This window comes from Schistosoma mansoni, chromosome W (assembly GCF_000237925.1).
Source record: "Schistosoma mansoni strain Puerto Rico chromosome W, complete genome".
Lineage (NCBI taxonomy): Eukaryota > Metazoa > Platyhelminthes > Trematoda > Strigeidida > Schistosomatidae > Schistosoma > Schistosoma mansoni.
The window spans coordinates 16389220-16409175 of NC_031502.1; the positions used below are offsets into that span (position 1 = coordinate 16389220).

Below are 19956 nucleotides of genomic sequence, written 5' to 3' on the forward strand. Positions count from 1 at the left end.
GGCAGTTTTACGAATAATTAATATAAAATATATATTGAATTGAACTTCATAAGCAGAAATGTAGATGCGTACAATTTTACCACATTTTGATGCATTTGGCGTTTTAAACAGTGGTTTTATATGCACATAATAATAATAATATACATTTACCATTGTCTACAGGTTTAGGTTAAATAATTATATAATCTTTCTTCAGATATTTAACTTAAATTGACTGCACCAGTTTTTATTTACTTATACTAATGCATATGTGTACATTTATATGGATTTGTGTTCTACGGAGGAGGTCAAATAATGTTTTGTCCTCACTCTATCGTTGTGTTTTACCCAAATATAACTGATTTTGGTCTTGATTTTCATGGATACCGTTAAGAAGTTAATTTAGAGTTTATGTACAGTCCTAATGTTCCTATAGAAGGGTAAACAAAAGTATGTAGCGCTAAATACTGGCTTAAATTGATTACACTTCTGTTGGTGATCTAGTTAAGTTTAACTAAGTAAATTAACTTGAAGACACTCGATTTCTCATCAATGTCATTCAGTATCTTATCTGTTCGAAAGCACCTCTTCATATGTGTGTAAAAATCAGACCATTATACAATGAGGTATATTCATACGAAACCTGAGCATTTTTCGGTTTCCGCGCACTATTAAGTGTGTGGTGATGTATATATCACCTACCAGACACATCCGGTATTCCGTTCAACAAAGCCCTTAAAAACATTCTTTTTTATTCTTTATGCCTTACAAATAAGTCACGACTCATTTCGATTTTTGCTTTCAACTTATTGGTTTGCGTATCTGCTACAGGGTAATCCTTCCATTCTAATCCTCAATAAAAAGCCGATGAAAAATTGGCTATCTTAATACTTACACAATTGTTACTCCGAAGTTATTTACGCGTAAGTACCTTCTGAGAAACTAGCTGCTAGTCCTTGAAGTCTTCTTGGCGCTTCCACTTTGGAGGATGTCTATGAATCTAAGTACTACCTACTCAAACAGCGAGATTTGTATGTTGAAACCGTGAATTAAATGGACATCGATCTTTCATCAATACGAATATGTTTTCCATGAAATAGCATGAGCTCATTGAATTGTTGCTCCTGGACTTACATATTCCTACACCGAACGTACACAAGCTAACAGATTATTGACCTACTTCCTCACTACAGTGGTACCTACGATACTCCCTAAACATTATCTACCGGTAAAACAGTCAAAAACACATGTGAGTAGTTCGAAAATTCATTTTTATTCCTTGTATCAAGCTGTAAGGAAAATGAATCCGAGTCGATCAATGTTTTCGTAATCCGGAAGTCCTGAATGGACTCGGTTGACAAACTCGCCTGCTTCATTTTAAATGCAAACAAATCGGATGTTTTGTACATTGGGATTCGTTTCTAAAGTGTTAGTAAACATCGGAAAACTATTATCAGAATACTGTATTGTTCATGACGAAACCAACAAAAATAACCGGTCGAAACAATATTGTATTCACACTATCAGTACTGAGGAAGGTGGTAGTAATTATGGTGATAATATTAATAGTGATAATAATAGCAGCGTTGGTTACTGTTGTCATGCGTACGTGTTCACCATCCTGTTTTAATTCGTAGGATTGGTAGGTTCAGCATCTGTCGAAAAGTCGCCTGACAAATTTACAATATATACCTCAACCAGGGAGAGAACTCTCCACTTACGTTGCAACCGACCGTTGCTGCTACCTTGACGTGGTGATCGGGCTTGCCTATCGTGACGAACCAATCGAGGTATACTGACTGGAACAATCGTTCCTCAAGTTCCTACCATGCCAGATAGGTCGGTGGAAGAGCGGTAAGACTAAAAGCAGCAAACCCAAGGTCCGAGGGTAAAGTCGTAATGCTGACTTTACAGAGGTGAGATGGGCAGTAGGGTGTTTCCTTCAGACAACAGGGATGCTGCCTTCACACAAGGAGGGGTGTGGTTAGAAAAGGTTGACCCCGAAAATGCACACCTTATCCCACGGCTATCAATCTTCGGCGGTATGTTCTTAACAAGTACGAAGCTAACACGAAAAGTAAAAAAGGTTATATGTGACCGACCTCAATCAGTTTTTCCTTGGGCACTGCGGTCACGCTCTCAGGTCACCATACCACCTGTAACCTCATTTCATTTTCAAGTACCTTCAGAAGAACTCTTCCACAGTGTGGGCGACCGGGAAGTAATAACTGCCCTCATACCTCTAACAGCACTCAAGATCGATGTATTCATAATCAATCTCCTCCTACCTCGACTTTCAACCCTAAACTCCCTCTTTCGGTTTCCTCCTCAAGCGTCACCATGGCCAACTATTCTAGTTCGCAAAACACTGTCTCAGGTCTACTGAAACCTCACTCCAAACTACACATTGGAGCTTTCAACGTACGTACCCTATGTCAAGTCGGCTAGCAAGCCTCATTGGCTAAAACCCTAAAATCTCGTTCCATTGATATATGCTGTGTCTCCGAAACACGCATATAGGATCCTAGAGTGGTCATTCAATCGACCTCACCTAGTCAAAACAGGGAACCGACTAGATACACCCTCCGTGTATCTGGCGAATCGACTGCTAGTTCTCGTGGACTAGCAGTTGTTGGCATAGCACTTAGTACGAGGGCAGAGCAAGTACTACTAGAGTGGATCTCCGTTAACAGTCGCTTATACACTGTTCTACCCAATGGCTCCGTAAGACCTCGGAAGAATAGGGACACATGTCGTTGCATTTTCACAGTTTCTGCCTACACTCCCACTGACTATAACCTGGACGAAGTGAAAGATGACTTTTACAGAAAGCTCTCTGAACTTCTTCATAAAGCTAAGCGCTCAAACATAGTACTCGTAGCGGCTGACTTTAATGCCCAAGTAGGTAGCTTAAACCAAAGACAAAAACATTTAGATGGGTATTTTAGTATTCCGGCTCAGCTAACAGATAATGGTGATCGTGTGACTGGTCACAATCACTGGTTGTCCAAATATATAAGAAGGGGTCAAAATCATCCGGTGTTAACCATAGAGGGATAAGTTTGACTAATATAGCATCTAAAATACTTGCCTCAATAATTATCGGGTGCCTAACTAAGACTCGTGAACTCCAAACACGAGAAAATCAGGCTGGCTTCAGACCTGGTCGTGGCTGTACCGACTACATATTCACTATTCGTCAGGTTTTAAAGCACAGACATGCTTATCGGCGTCCGACAATGATAGTTTTTCTTGACTTAAACGCAGCATTTGACTCTGTAGACCGAAAGGCTCTGTGACAGTGTCTGTCATTGAAAGGTGTACCTGAGAAGTACATAAACCTTGTGAAGGCTCTTCGCTCGAACACTACCAGTCAAGTGAGAGCTTATGGCGAACTGTCGTCTGATTTTACAACCTCAAGTGGTGTCCGTCAAGGTTATTCACTATCTCCATTTTTGTTTAACTTCGTCATAGACACACCTCTGGAAATAACGCTCTTATCGACTGAATTTTGGCGAGGTTGAAAAGTCATACCATGGGTTCTCACTCACATTAATATGTTATCGAGGATTTCGGATGTCGTTATTTATCAGCTATTAACAGCATTTTTTCCGTTACACGTCAATTTTCGTAATGTTTGTGCTTGTTACATAGCGTTTATTCCAATCTATTAGTAGCTTGACATATTTGTTGCTCACAACCTGAGCGAGTGTTTAGTAAGCCTAATTTGGTTATTTGTAACAATGCAAACACAAACAAGTCGATTTCGTCATGTATCAAGTCGAAAATAGACCTAAATCAGTTTAAGACAAAAATGAGCTCTAAAATCATCTACACATGACCCACCTCCTTAATTATGGTAGTGATGAACATGGATATTGGTAATTGTTTATAAAATGTAGGTTGAAGCAGTTGAGCGTTTAACTATTTATGAATGTAATGTAACTTGTAGATACACTGCCGTAAACAGTTCTATCCATTATAAGTATCATCTTTTTCGACTGAACTGACATATTATTATGAAACGCATCTGAGAAAGAAAAATTATTTCAGTAACAATTGACGTTGATAGCCTAGTCTCCCCGCTTTCTGAACATTCACAGGAACTGTGTATAACATTACTGTGGGTACCACATTAATTAGGCAAATATTCTTCATAAGTAAAGCGATGCGTGTTTGTTTTGAGCATGGTAATTAAACCATGTCGTAGTTAATACTAAATTATGATGGGTCTGTTATAGGGTTAACGAATTAATTCCTGTAAATAGAACCCACAACCATTGACCAAATTTTAAACAGAGTCCCAATACATATTGAGGAGTGATATCTAAATAGTGCTTAGCAATGATATTATTATTGTATGTAAACAGTGAATTGCTATTAGTATTATGAACGTTGTAACTGGATTTTTCTCAGATTTCATATCAATAAATGAAGTTTTCAAATCCGTTTATTTGCTTCTGCAGCTTTTTCGTCAATACCAAATGACCAGGTGCAATTCTCGGAAGGTTAGAAAATGAAGAGTGTTGTTTATAACAAGTAAGACACTTATAAGTACATCTTGTTAGATGCTTTTTCATTTGTTTATTGAATTTGATATTGATGAAGAAGTTTAATAGTTTGTTTCATGATTGATTTGTTATTTTTTCAGAATTACGTGAAGCTGAGAAGGTCCTCATACGTTTTCTGGTATGCAATCTATTGCTTTTTTTAGCTATTTGAAGGCACAAACTGTTACGGGAGAACTGAAGACAATTGGCTGATTAAAACCTTTTTACTGTACAGCAATTTTACTGTGTTTTTGGATGTGTTTGTTTTACTTAACCTTTGGACTTGTTTGTTTATATCATTCTTTTCGGACATTGTGGTTTCTTTTGTCGTTGGTTTGGTATTTGGAAGTTTTTGCTCCGGGAACCTACAAAATTGAAGGTTTGTCTTGTAATTGTTATAATTATTGTTGTTAGAACGACTTTGGTCGATTATTTGTGAATTGCGAATAAACTTGGTATCTAATTTGGAGTTTTTGTTCTCTTGCCTACTTGGGTTCGTGATTTGCGAATATCGACGGCCAGTACTTCAATAGTTGGAACGGGCAAAAGCTCATAATTGGACGTAACACAAACCCTTCTAATAATCACGTCTATGCCGGTGAAACACTTAGCGAGTTACTGAATATGAAAGATTATGTGGAGAAACAATTTACAGGTTAACGATAACCGTGTCTAATATTGACTACTGACATGTTCATTCACCTAATAAATATAAAAATAACTATACAGTTTTTGCATTATGAGACTTGTCATTATGTAGAATTATAGTCTAGTTCGGTACTAATACTGCTTTGATAATAGACCTAATCGGAAAACGGTAAATTTGTCGTGTGATTGGCTGATCTGTGAGATCTTGTGTGGAAGTCGCATCACTATCTACGCTGACTCATCGCATTATGATAATTAACAACTATACTCAGTACTTCTCAAGAACATGTTTGGGCTGGAGATTGAATAATATATTTGATGTGAATAGTAATAAGTTACATATAATGACCAGGTCTGCAAGGCTGATGCATGTCATCCGATTGAATGAATGTCTCCACTACCTTCTCCATGTGTTACATGTCGAGTATACATCTTTTCAGTCATTATATGCTTGACTTCGAAGACCATGTGGTTAGGAAACAATATCACTACAAGTATTCATCGAGATATATTGTCACAGTGAAGAAACCTGTGCATACGACACAATATTCTAGCGAAACGTGTAAACTGATACAGTGCTACAAGTTTTCGTAATGAAACGGGTACTTATAAAGCAAACACTTGGTAGTTTTTTGATTTTCACAAACAGTTACCCGTTAACATTATCGGTATATCTCCCCATGGATTCGTTGCTTAGTCTGGGTAATGAAATTGTTGTTGTTATGGAGGGTGTGAATGCTATCTATCTTCCATCGACTGCAGTGTCTAAGGATATGATGAACTATGCAGTTTGTATTCACAATGGGTCGAGCTTACGTGTAAGATTTCTTATGTATGCCAGTAGTATATGACGGCAAGGACACCGTATGTCACATTTATCCACGATCCAGGTTACATCTGCTCGCAATTTATTTTTGCTTCCAGAAAAACATAACAGGATGCCGTCGACCGAAATAATCCCCCAAATTTACCGTAACCGGACAAAATTTCACCCAAAATGGGGGAGATTGAGTAGTTACAAAGTCACATTCGATCCAACGTGTGCACTACAAAACAAAGAGAGATAAACCGATGTTCTTCGCAATGATTTTCTGATTTTGATGTAACAAAAGACCACTTAAATATGAATAAACCTGATATTTGTGCAACCCAACGTACACCCAACAGACCTTCAGCAATTGTAATATGGAATGACCGCCTCTGGTCAGACTGTTCAAGTTCGTTGAAACGGAACGGGGAGCGACTTTGAAAGGGTCTGACTTATTTACTGAGCCCTGAATTTTCAGGAATTGATCTCCTACCAGGGGCTCCACTAAGCGACTTAGAATACGCAGATGACATAGTCCTGTTTGGTGAAGACGCTGAGAAAATGCAGAGTCTTCTGTTAGAACTGAGTTATAATGCCAGGATGTTTGGGATGCGTTTCTCCCCATCTAAATGTAAATTGTTACTCCAGGACTGGCCTGCGTCAACACCTGAACTTAGGATAGGGAGTGAAGTAGTCGAACGCGTCGAAAACTTCACTTACCTTGGAAGTCTGATCAGCCCTAATGGGTTGGTGTCTGACGAAATCTCAGCACGGATTCAAAAAGCTCGTTTGGCTTTTGCCAACTTACGTCACCTATGGCGAAGGCAAGATAACCGTCTATCAATTAAGGGACGAGTATACTGCGCAGCAGTTCGCGCTGTTCTACCTTACGGCTGTGAAACATGGCCATTAAGAGTAGAAGATACTCGTAGGTTACTAGTATTTGACCACAGATGCCTTAGAAATATTGCTCGCATCTGCTGGGATAACCGGGTAAGTAACAGTGAGGTTAGACGCAGGGTATTAGGAAATGATGGTTAATCAGTTTATGAGATCATGGATCTTCATCGACTGAGATGGTTGGGCCACGTGTTACGTATGCCTGAACACCGATTACCACGATGCGCATTGCTGACTACTATTGGGGATGGTTGAAAAAAGTTAGGGGCGGCCAAACCACAACATGGTATCAGTCCTTGAAGTCACTAACCTTTACACTAAGCCATGTTGGTAGATGCAGACTACTTGGTTGGGATCCACGTGACTATCGTAACCATTGGTCGGAGACTCTGGGTGACATGGCTCAGAACCGATCACAATGTTGTAGGTGTATACACTATTTGTCTTCCCTTAAACTATGAGATTAAAATTGTTTCATATCCGTCTTTCTTCCTGTACTATATCCTTACATACAATCTTTCTTTCATATATTAACACCAGTGAATTAACTACTTCTATGGATTTAATGTTACTGCCACTTCGCTTGCAGTCAACCCCTCGGAAGTGATTTACGTGGATTACCAATCGAATTATTTATGTGCGTGCATCAGAAAGTCAAGCAGCTCAGCAAATGCTCCATTAAAAACTTATTGTCATCGCTCTAGACTGATATTATATAGACTTTACTTTTGAATAAGAAAAGTCAATACGAGTCATGTGGTTGTGAATCAATGAACACTGTATGTTGAAAATCAATGGCGAAATTAATAATAGGACGACCGGGAAAGTTAGTCAGCCATTTACGTTATTCATGAAAACTGATTTCGTGTACATACGCTTGTGCTAGAAAAAATTGAGGGATGTAATTGTGGATCAAGCGAATGGATAGAGTACAAGTAGACAGTGCGTGAACATCATAAGATGAGAAGGATGATCAGGTTAATTTAAGCATTGTATTTGAACTCCTCGGAAGAATATTAATATTTTCATGAGGTCAAAATTTAATATCAACTATATGGTAATTCAATGAAACGTCAGGATGTTGTATGGTTGTTCGTAAAAAAACCGTACATTGACTGGTGTTAATCTCGGGTGTAGGCATAGCAATGAAGATGCAGTTTCTTTGATCGACTTCCCCACATTTATATATCATTTCTAATTTTGAGTCAGGTGGAGTTTGTTGTTGTTACTTTTACTAAGGCATATCTGGATATGTTCGATAGTGTGTGAGTATTTTCGTAGTGTTTCGCAGCTTATTGGCATCGGTCACATTGTTTTGGCAGTTTTGTCGAGGTGAAGAAGTTCACCCGTCAGTACGATTATCCATGCAATTTTAAACAGGAGAGTGGATCTTTCCATATTTTGAGATGTTTGACTTCTGCTGCGTTTATCGTATCAGATTCATAAATTCGAATTCATATTGAACGCTTTCAGTGATTTGGCGTTTGAATTACAATTTTGCACGTTTGTCACCTCCGCTTTGACTAGTTGAGTGTTTTCTGATGCGTATCTGTATAGGTACGCGTGCATCGACATGTACTGTTTTTCCGTTCTTTTCTTAGAGTGACTACTTTGACTACCACCAATTGAAGCTACCGTTATATCGGATTTTCATAGTTACTGTATTAGTGGTTATGGTGCGTCACTTTATGTGAATAGTTTTCTTACGCTTACAAGAAGTTATACCACTGAAGAGACTGAAGACGTACCATGTGAATTAAGAGGGTCAAAGTATTTTTTCTGAAATAGATCTGAAAGATGCAACTTTACGAAGTTCACTGGCCGAATTCGCGAATTGACTAACCACAGAAGGAGAGAGGAAACATCACTACATCCCTTGTTTTGTGCTCTAGTGATAAAATGATGATCACTTTCCCGATACTTATGATCACTTTCCCGATACTTAGACCTACTCTGTCCATCTGAGAGTAGGAAAAATGGAGTGACTCGCTAGTTGGACATGTTGATGAACTGAGGTTGATGTTGATATCAGTGGAAAATCGAGTAACTGTCCTTCTTGTGTATATAAGCCGCCATACAATGAAGAAAATTGCAATCCTTGGTCTAAATCTCACGATTCGTAACAACATATTCACACTGATTACTGTGGCTCATTTTTTGACTGATATTTTTCTATAGTTATTATTGACTGATATCGCGAATGGCCAGAATTGGTGGTCATGGATATTCGTAGTGGGAATTCCAGTCAAAGAACAGTGTGGAGTAGTTAGTGGTGAAATGATACCCAGTGTATTAGTAATTGATAACGGAACCTATTTCACAAACGAAGGATTTTAACAGCTGTTTTAACGATATTGGATGCCGTCATCTGCCTACGGCTCCACAACATTCTCAGTCCAATGGTCTAGCAGCGAATGTCGTCCGGATCTCAAAAAGTACTATCACATCAGTGAGTTCAAGTAATTTAGTTCAGTATCGCAATAAGCAACATTCACGATCACTCAAAGGTCCAGATAAACTCTCCAAATCTCGGACTTTTCAATCTTATTTAGTGAATAGGACATCATCAGAAGTGCATTTTCACTGGGGAAATGATTATCGACCATCTAAGGAAATTAATACCCAGAATATGGGTAGTCGGACGATAAATGTTGTTGATTGAGATGACCATTCACTTCATAGCGGATGAGTATAGCAGTTGAAGGTTAGTGAATTAAGGAATCCCAATTTTATTTCTGATCATTCTCTAACTAATGTTAATTGTGTAGATAATTCTGAACTTCAGATAGATAGTTCAAATTTGGATTCCGATGATTCCCTCGATCATGATGACTCTAGATAAATCCTGATTTCAGATAAGAGAAGAAAGCTAGAATCAGAATATCTAACAACTGAAAGGATCTGACAGAATCGCAATAGACTAAAACTACATTATGGACACATGAGCAAACAGACAGTCTGTAGAAGGTGTAGTAATCGAACAGTATAGCTACTGTACAATTAAATGTTTTGTGTCGTCTTCTAATCTGTTAAAATGATCCAATATAGTTTCATTTTGGACACTTAGAACTCCACTTCATGATTGGGTCTTGTGGACGTTCTGGGCTATTTGAGGTTGTTGGTAATTCGTTAGACTATTTCAAATCCACGAAAACTCATGTTGGTAATGAGAATGAAAGTGAAATAGTTGTCAAATTTCAGTCAAAATGACCAAATTTTGATGAATATTTGACTGTGTCACATGCTGTTATATCCTAGTGAAGACATAAGTACGGGTAACTTCCGAGACCTATTAATGGATTATTATTCTATATACATTGATATTGTATAAATATTCGGTGATTAGATTTAATTTATATATATATTCATCTTATTATAAGCTCTATTTTGACCTAAAAATTATTATTATTATACGATTTACTGTTCCTAAATTATATTCAGTTTATTGTTTACCGTCTTCCACGTTCACGGCCACATTCGACTTGATCTTGTATACATATTATTTTCTATTTTATGGTGTGATACGGTCTGTCTTTCTGGTATGTAAACCGAGAATGCTTGAAATAAATGATTCGCATAACAGAAGCTGTTATTGGTGTTCTGCACTCAACTGGAAAGGCTAATATGACAAAGGACAAATAAGGACGCCAGACTGCTCATACCGGTCGAACGTCATTGGTTTGGCACAGTGCTAGGATTGGATAAGTCGTACTCCAATTGGTGGATAAACCACGTGATAAAAAGCCGGGCATAAGATCATCACAAACTGGCAACGGCCTTTTAAATTCATAACACGCATGAATTTATTCGTTTAGCAGAAGAAATGACTCAGTTTATACGTAAGTGTGAAGTTCAGTTATTCCTACTTGCTATTCTGCAAGGATAACCTTGACCTTGCTACTGGAATCGAGGTTTCTGTGCAATCTCTACAGATAATCAATGCTATGGATTTAGGGAATCCGTTCTATATCTACCGTGATGAAAGATTCATTGAATTTTTTATTAGTTGAACATCCCCTTAGTTCATCACAGTTGACAGTTCCATTGCAATCGATATTCAGTGTCAGATACTGATGAAGTAGTGCTAGGTAGCTTGTAGGCTGAAAATAAGATTCTCTTTGTCATGAGAAATAATCCCCTGTGAGGATTATTTACGACCGAATCAATATCACATTATTTAAGGTGCTAAGCGTGTTATTAATTTGTAGCTATCTATCCGTACTGCTAAGTGAGTGGAAAAGAATCGATCTTATATGTGAGGTTGGCATCACTAATTTAAACCGGGTTACTCTCCTCCAAGTCAAAAACTTGTTCTTCAAAAGTGTTTTACGTTATACTGCTGACTGTCACGATAGAACGAGTCAGCGTAGACTATGACGTGACTTCCACGTAAGATCTTGTAGATTAGGTAGTCGTATAATGACAAATCTAGAATTAAGGGATTAGGAAGATTATTATAGTATAATTCAGACTTGAAGTCCCACTTAATAAGGCAATACTTAAGACTGTGTTTTAGGATGCACTCCAAGGTTTATTTCCAGAAAACATCTGTGTAAGCTAGCTATAAGATCTTACCAAAGTTCATGCAGACGGCATCAAATTTTTGTTGAAGATGGTAGATGATTCATGACTCTTGAAAATATCAAAACTCTCTGGACACCAGCAAACTGATTAATTAGCTTCAGGAAAACTCAATTTATCCTTATGATTTTGCAAATTTAGATATCAGTGAATGCAAAATCAGCAGAACGTGCATTCTATTGCATTGTAAGATCAATGGCGCAGAAGTCGTGGTTGCCACAACTAGAGACTATATCATTAATAGCCAGCCCCAGGGAAGGTGTTATAATAGTATGGGTGTCTATGAATTATGATTGTGAGGCAAAAGTAAATAGTACAGCATTGAAATTTCTGATGAGTTCAAGGGGTTTATGTTCGTGTGAAGCGTCAAGGCATTCAAAATACGGTAAGGTGAATGGCTCTAATATACGGATCTCTTTAGCCTAAACAGGTACTTAATATTGTTGTACAGGAATCACGGAAATGAATTTGGACCTGAAATATTTTTTCATCTTACAAACAGGTCAGTGCAACCAAAAGATTAACCAAGCTGAATCAAAAGTGCTGGAAAATCATCTTCACAACACTTAAAAGCTTTCCCACAGCAAACAATAATAGTATCTTACCGTCTAAAATGTGGTTGACCCCTGGGAAGATAAGATAAATAAAAAGCATTACAGTATGAGTATAGTTTTCGGACATTCTGCAGTCTAGGCCAAAATGTAGAAAAACTGCTTTTAACTAGCTGTGACTGATAAGTTAAACATCATAAAGGTTTCATTACCGTTCCATAATCTCTTTACTCAAGTAAGAAATAACGGTTTCAGGCTAACTTACAACAAAGACGTGAAATTTTTTGAACCTTCCAAACACATTACTCCTTCTACATGTCGTATGTTTTCCTATGTCATCAAGGTCTTTATACTTGACCTACATCTGGGGCGCTAGGTTTGTAGTCGCTGCACATGGGAGTGAGTTGTTTACTTTGATGCTTTTAATCTCTTATTTTAGACCGTTCAGCATCTCTTTCTATTTGAGCACATAACGGGGTTCGGGTTATTTCGAGTGAAGGAATTTGACGAAATAACTAGAAGTTTTAAGGCTCATCCCAATGCTTTTATCAAACCGGTCGCTTTTGTCCATTTTAAGTCAGTCCAGGAGGCTGTAGAAAATGTTCAAACTATCGTTAACGGAAATCTCTCTGACTTGCTCAGACAGTTTCTAAGAAGGAATGTACCGCCGGTCGACTGTGTGTTGGGAGTCAGTGACGAAAAACTAGGCAAATGTATACTGTGAGTTCTCTATATATTCGTTAATTTAAGCTTTGTGAATAATTGCTACTTATGAAATAAGGTATATGGTAAAAATTATTTCTGTCCTCTTGTAGAAGTGCAAGAGTTTTAGGTGGACGTATCCTATTTACATTTAAAAGTAATCAGTTTTCTTTTAGACAAGATTAGATGCTGGTTACTTTGACGCCCTGTTATTATTAACTTGTTTTCTGTGCCGATATAATGTAGTGACTTCGACCGACACATGTGTATGACAGCGAGGTTACAAATGCTGTAATATTTGTCGCTAAATGTACGACCCCAGTATATATTATACGAATAAAAGGAGTTTCTGGAACCGGAATGATCGAATGTGGTAAACAATCAAGCCGAAGTTGAAATTATAAGTTGGTATTAAATTTACTGTTTTTGTGATGAAGCTCATTGACGAAATCTTCTTAAGCCTTTTGCTCTACAGTCGAGCTAAGGTATTCCATCCAGTTTTCTGCCTTTCATCCAAGTTCCAACACTCATTATTACAAAGCCCTTAAATCCTATATTTGTTGGGACTGTAAAACATCAAATACATAGTCCAAAAAATCTTAATTACTGCTCAGAAACTTCGTAAAGAAACTTTTCACAACTACAGCACTGTTAGTTTCTGTTTTTCTATGGTAATTAAATCATTTCCCGATGTCCTAATATCAAGATTTATTTCGTGTTGCAGATTATCGTAGGAACTCAGAAAGTAAGGAGCTCACTCATGCCCAGTCTTGAGCTCTGTATATTAAAGTGAGCGGTGTTACTAACCTTGTCAGATACAATAACAGAAGCAGTTTTCCATCTTTTGCTCCTCGTTGTTCGTCAGCCTTTTATTATGTTTATCCAACAACAAATTCGTACAATTCATGTTACCTCAAAGTAGTATAATTCATCTGACAAGGGAATATGTATGTAAATCACATTTCAGTAGCCGTGCATTAATCTTGCGAATGGTTGTCTATCATGAGAATTGTTTGGTCCTCTTTGTTCACAAGAAATCACAAAACTACTTGTATCACTCTGAACTACAAACCTGCTTATTAGAACAGATCTCATGTACGATTATGAACTGGCAAAAAAACGTTGGTCATCTTATCATACCCTTGTATACAAAATGGAAGATTTATTAATTAGATGATTTAGTTCTTGACTTCATAAATCTTCTAGAATTTAGTGACCTAGTTTAATCTGTGGTACTCTAGCTGTTAACTCGCGCGTAATTGATAAGTACATTCAAACAGCTCAACTTTAATTGAAATGCTTCATTTCCATTAAGATCACTACTTTCCACATTTAAAGGGCTTGTGATTTTGGCTTCGAATGCATTTGGCATGGATCTGTTCACGAGGTTCTTCGGGTAATAAGACAAAGTTTTGCCCGGTTGACACGTTCGCTGATCACTCAACCTGGTGCCGCACTCTCCTTACCAATGATTGATGAAAAATTGAAACTTTCAACTAGCGCAGATGAACTAAAACCTGGACCAATCGCTGAATCACGTGCACGGGTTGTTGTTAGCCTAGCACGTGCTCGTCTACAACTGGGAATTGAACATCACCTAGCCGATACTGGGATTGTTAAGGTACTGATGCTGATCGACGAATTGGATAATTCTTTAACACGGTCAGCTTCGCGGTTAAGAGCTTGCTACAGTATACACTTTCCGGAGGTGTGTCGACCACATTTTAAAAAGCAAATTTGTCTGGATGATATGGATCTGGTCCAATTGATAGCCAACTCCCCACTTCGTTCTTCTATAATTTCAAATTTTGCCGCTGGAAGTTTCACGTATTTAGGTAGTGACGAACTTGCCTCCCTCATTGCAACTGCTGCTCAAGATTCTGTTGGGGCTGAGCTAAGTGAGGAAGACTGTGAAAACCTTCAAAAATATGCACAACGCTTATTGCAAATGAATGAGGTATGCATTATTGTGACGTTATTTATTTATTTCAACAAGACAGTGTAATAAAGAACTTCAAAAGTAGAGAAACAAACCCGTTTTATGTTAAAATGTTTTTATTCGTGCCTACATTTATTTGTAAGTTAAAACCTAACGGTGATAGTCCAGACCGTAAAAAACCACCAAAGTTTTCAGTAACATTGAGAATTCACGTTCCTGATCATTCCATTCTATCAGGTAGTAATAAGGAAAATTATATAATACATTCCCGTTTTAGTGAACCACGAATACTCAGATAGTAAAGTCTTCAGACGTACTTTAAGTCAACAACTTAGTGTCTTATTTTTACTTCTCAAATACAAAAATTGGTTGGTCGATTAATCGGTCACAACGATAAACCTGGGACAAATAATTCTTAGGACAAGTTGCCTCGGTAAGGAAAAGACGGGATGAGAAGTGGTAATAAAAAACGATAAATACGAACAGAAGTTCAAGTAGAATAATTGGAATGGACAATAAAAAGTACGAGATAATTTCGTTTGCATCACTAGACTGAAGAACAAAACACATCCTTATCGTTGGGACTAATTAACGTTTTCATACGTGGTTTATGGTTTTCGCGTGGACTCGAACCAGTGTTTTTGTGTCTCCAGTTACGACTCACAGCTTATAGCATGATAGGCCGATCTCATGTTTGTGGTTGATTCTAACTGTTTATGTGGTTCCACTTTTCTACTGACTATCAGTATCCCCGGTTGTTGGATTTTAATTACTTTAACTAGCAACAATTTTGATAAAATATTGTATTACAGGGGTACCTCTTCTAAGATGCTATGCATGTTTTACAACGAATGAACTTACAAAATTCAATTCTAAACGAAGATAGTATGGTAGGTTCACCGCTTGTAATGCAATTCAGTAATATTTTATGCGTATATAAACGAATATCCCATACAACACCGGATCTTAAGCCTTGATGTCTGGGCTCACTGTTGTAATACTTGTAAAGGCATTCATGGTGGAATAGCTCTAAAGAGACTGTACGTTTATGCTACTGTTAAAAAAGCATTAAGCTAGAACAACTAACAGGAATGTCTTTTAAGATGCGTATTATCCAAAAAGTATCAGGTGTAACTAGCTCGTAGTAGGTCCGCTAATGTTTCCTTTCCAAAGCCTAAGTAATGTTTCGCTTGTTTCTTTTTGTTTCAGGCAAAACAACGGTATGTAAATTCCTTGTCACGACGAATAACTAGTTTGTGTCCTAATTTGCATGCTCTTCTTCACTGTACACTTCATTCAAGTGATGAGGCGGAACAAGGAAAAGTTCCTAAGGCTAATGATAATTTGTCATCTTGTTTGGTTACCGCACGTCTAATAGCTAATGCTGGTTCTTTCAACCGACTTGCTTCTATGCCTTCTACACGTTTACTGTCTTTAGGAGCATCAAAAGGATTATTCAGGTTAGTTGTGTTGGGGCTCCAATTGACTGAGTTACTGATAATAATAGTTGTTTATTTTATTAATGAAATAAAGGCTTCGCACAGAAAACAAAGGAACGTAACATAAACTAAGTGGTAATATTATGAAGATATAAGGAGTGAAAATCTTAGAATCCTAACTAGAGTAGGAATATCAGAAGATCGGCTTCAGATAAAAACAAGACCAAAGCAAAATTCATACTCAGAAGTGCACACACTATATTATGTATATATACTAAATATTATACATAATATGGTCACTACTAGCTTCTCTTCTGAGCCATGTCTAATGAGATGCAGAATCTCTAGACCCTATCCAGCTTTTTGTGATGTCAGCTATTGCTAACTTGACTCAACCATTCACCTCATTGTGATTACTCAGGGTCATACAATCATGGGCAGCTTCAAAACCACTGAGACAACATCGAAGCCTGTTTTAGGATAGAATCACTTATTGGCTTTAGTTATCCTCATATATTTGATCTCAACACTACCTTTATCATATATGCTCCGCTGATTGTTTAAGTTTACTTATACAACTGTCACTGCTTATTAAACGATGTCATCCACGCAGCCAAAAACGAAGTATCTTCGAGTCATAGATGTTTTCAGAATCTCACCGACGGTAAATTCCTAATCCAAAAAAAAGAGATTTCTCATGCGTAATATAGAGAATATTTTTCGAAATAACTGGTCTGCAAATCTTCACTGAGAGGTACACAGCTTCACCACTTTTTAATTAGCGATCATTCACTTTTGACACTTGAATTACTGTTTAAACAAAACATATCAAACTATATTTCTGAATTTATAGGAAAGGTGGTGCTGTTGTGGCTACATCTACAGGTCTTTTATCAAACGCAACTAAAATATTAAGAGATCCGAAATTACCAACAGATACAGACAATCTTCAACCGGCAACTGCCAGTATTTCCGCAGCTGAGTTGAAGTCTTTGAGTGCTAATCGTGTACAGAGGAACACAGTGCATCGTCGTGCTGCGCGTCTACTTGCTGATAAATCAGTTCTCGCTTGTCGTGCAGACTGTTTCCGCCAACACAATCCCATTTACCAACAGCAAGGTCTTGCTTCACAACCTTGTGTTTCTGTTATGGAAGATGAACGACTCAAAAGTGGAGCATATGGTCAGTATCTTGGAAAAACTGTACAAGAACACTTGAGGATATGGGCTGAAAAAAACGGGATACATACAGACAAAACCGAGGAACAGAAGAAGGTATTTTAGAAAAAAGATTGCTCTTTCTTTATGCGCTTAGTATTATTCGTATAAAACTACTAACTGGAGATGTTTCTCTGTTTTAGGCTCAGCGTGAAAGAAGGAAAAAGTATCGGAAACTTAAACGAAAAGCTTGGTTCACCCGTAAACTTTCTAGATGCACAGAAAAGCAGCTATCAGATGGTATCATGAATGATATTGAATCTATGGATGTCGATTCAGATGATCCCACGCAACTTAGAATAGTCACTTCACAACTGATAAACGATGGAGATGTGTTTAATGATACGAAAAAAACAGGTGACAACTATAACACAGATTTGAATGGTAGATGTTTAGTAAACCCCAATGAGCTCTTAAATTCGTCAGAAGAAAAATCTTGTTTTCGTAAGAAAAGTCGGAGTGCAAATCCCTGCAACAAATAATTCCCGCTAAATATTAACACAATGATTACAAATTCTATTGTAAATAACTTGGACTTTGCAAGTTGACATTTGATTGTAAGGCATTTTGCACATTAAAAAAATCCTATTATAATGTTAACGATTCAAGTCCACGAAGTGATATCCCTGGCACCTTAAAGCGACGCTGAAAAATGCATGTAGCTCTTAGTGCTCTAAACCCATATCAAACCGTGTACGGCTGGGATAGCTGTTGAGACGTTCGACTTCCAGCCATCAAGTAACAGGCTCGAATCCCACTTCAACTACTGCAGTCCGGACGACCACATAGTATAGTACCATGAACCCTTTCCATTAGTGTTCATACACAAATACCTAGTAAGTGAGTTTGTTCATTCATAACGTCAAATCACAACAGGTTTCATTAACTATTGATACATGCTACGAATGCGAAACTCCCATACGACATTCAGGCTTGGTAGTTCACCTAACCTAGCCTCGACAATTTGGAGGACCGGAAAGACTTATCCACCCTGTATTTGTGATATAGGTCGCTATTTCTCATGGCCTTCCTAACGTAGGTATAGCGTTAAGTTTAAAATCGAAACAGGCTTTCTGTGTTGGATTTTATTAGACAGTTGCTTGTGCACTGTACGACTAGACGAAACTGTAGGAACTCAGAAAGTGAGGAGCTCACTCATGCCTATTCGTCGCCTCTATCTACACTCACACTAACTTTCACACAATGCCTTCTGACGTCCTTCAAAAAGATAAACACTCAGATGCAGTAGTCTTAGCAGCAGTCTCAATGGCTAAGTAGGTGGTCTATATCCAACTGAAAGGCACTTAGTTGGGTACTATGGTGTACTGGTCAACAAATAGGCAACGACTGTCGTCTGGCGCTACTATCCTCAGGAAGCAGTTTGTATATAGTAAATGACAACTTCAAACATAAGAAGAGATTTTGTCTGGCACGGCGATCCCCGAAATCGACTCAATAATGGACTCAAGTAAACCATATCGTCTTCGTCTATCACTATAGGCTCGATAGAGAATCTCATATCTTTCTGAAGCCCATGTTTAGACTCTAATCACGCTCTCGTGCGAGCACATATCTACTAGCGTTTTACTGGATGCAGAAAATCCATGGAAGAAAGATTCCTTAGTGTCCAGCTTATTGATGAAGTCAAGGAAATACTCTAGAATCAACTAGAGATATCCTTCAACAGTCATCGGAGTGATATTCACCACAATGTGGGTTGGCATAATGTCCGAACGGCTGCGACGTCTATCAGTGACTTAAACCAAAATGTTATGAGAAGTCAGTGGATTCCGGTAGTTTCGACTGAATCGATCGGTGCTAAGAGGCATTCTGTCAGGCTGGAGATAAGATGAGAAGCGAGGACTATTTAAGCATAAACTGACAAAAGGTGCGATCGTGACCGGTGGTTGTAAGCGAAAGCAAGAGAGATGGGAAGAAGAGCAGTGATAAGTAATAGTAGACAACTTCCCAAAGAAGGTGTTGGAAATTCAGTTGTTAGTGGAGCTATTTCTAAAAAACGTGTAAGTATGATTTACTTTCAGCTCAGACGACTAGAAAGATGGAAAGAACACTTTAAGGAACAATTCAACTGTTCTCAAGCTTCTAGCCATTATGAAACAGCAAGAGTGGGAGATTGAAATAAGCCTCACAACGTTTAGTAAAGTCGAAAAGGGTTATGGTCAATATAAGGTGTGGGAGGGCAGCTAATCCTGATTTATTAACCCCGAAGATCTTTAGAAATGATGATCCAGTTTAAGCAGTCAGATTGGCTGAAATATTAGCCAGAATCTGGGAACTAGACATAATCCCACTTGACTGGCCTCAACTACTGACCATCCTGGTCGATAAGGAAGAACAGGAATCCTCTTGTGACAACCATAAGAAAGTCAGTTTCACTGACAATATTTCAAGAAAATGGCCACAATGATCATCTGGCGTTTAACCATCACTTGGAGACGTTGGGTAACATAGTTTAAAGTCGGTTACAGTGGCACAGACGGAGTCACTCTCTGCCATCCTGAATTTCAAAATTACCTGATCCTTTCCTATTTCACGAATTCATGTTTCTCAAATTATGTCGTGTATGCCTAATCTTTCTTACCACCACTGATACTGTTACTAATTCCACCATTCTGGTGTTT

General features: G+C 38.0%; 1 protein-coding gene across 1 annotated transcript; it reads left to right on the forward strand.

Annotated features, from left to right (window-relative positions):
* Positions 1-12383: 12383 nt before the first annotated feature.
* On the forward strand, positions 12384-17796 carry Smp_053470 (putative nucleolar protein NOP56; the record flags this gene model as incomplete). The annotated part of the gene is made up of 6 exons (XM_018788761.1): positions 12384-12416; positions 12457-12737; positions 14058-14676; positions 15868-16118; positions 16951-17371; positions 17458-17796. Exons 1-6 carry the CDS (start codon positions 12411-12413, stop codon positions 17794-17796), a joined length of 1917 nt encoding a protein of 638 aa, XP_018654272.1. The 5' UTR covers positions 12384-12410.
* Positions 17797-19956: the final 2160 nt, after the last annotated feature.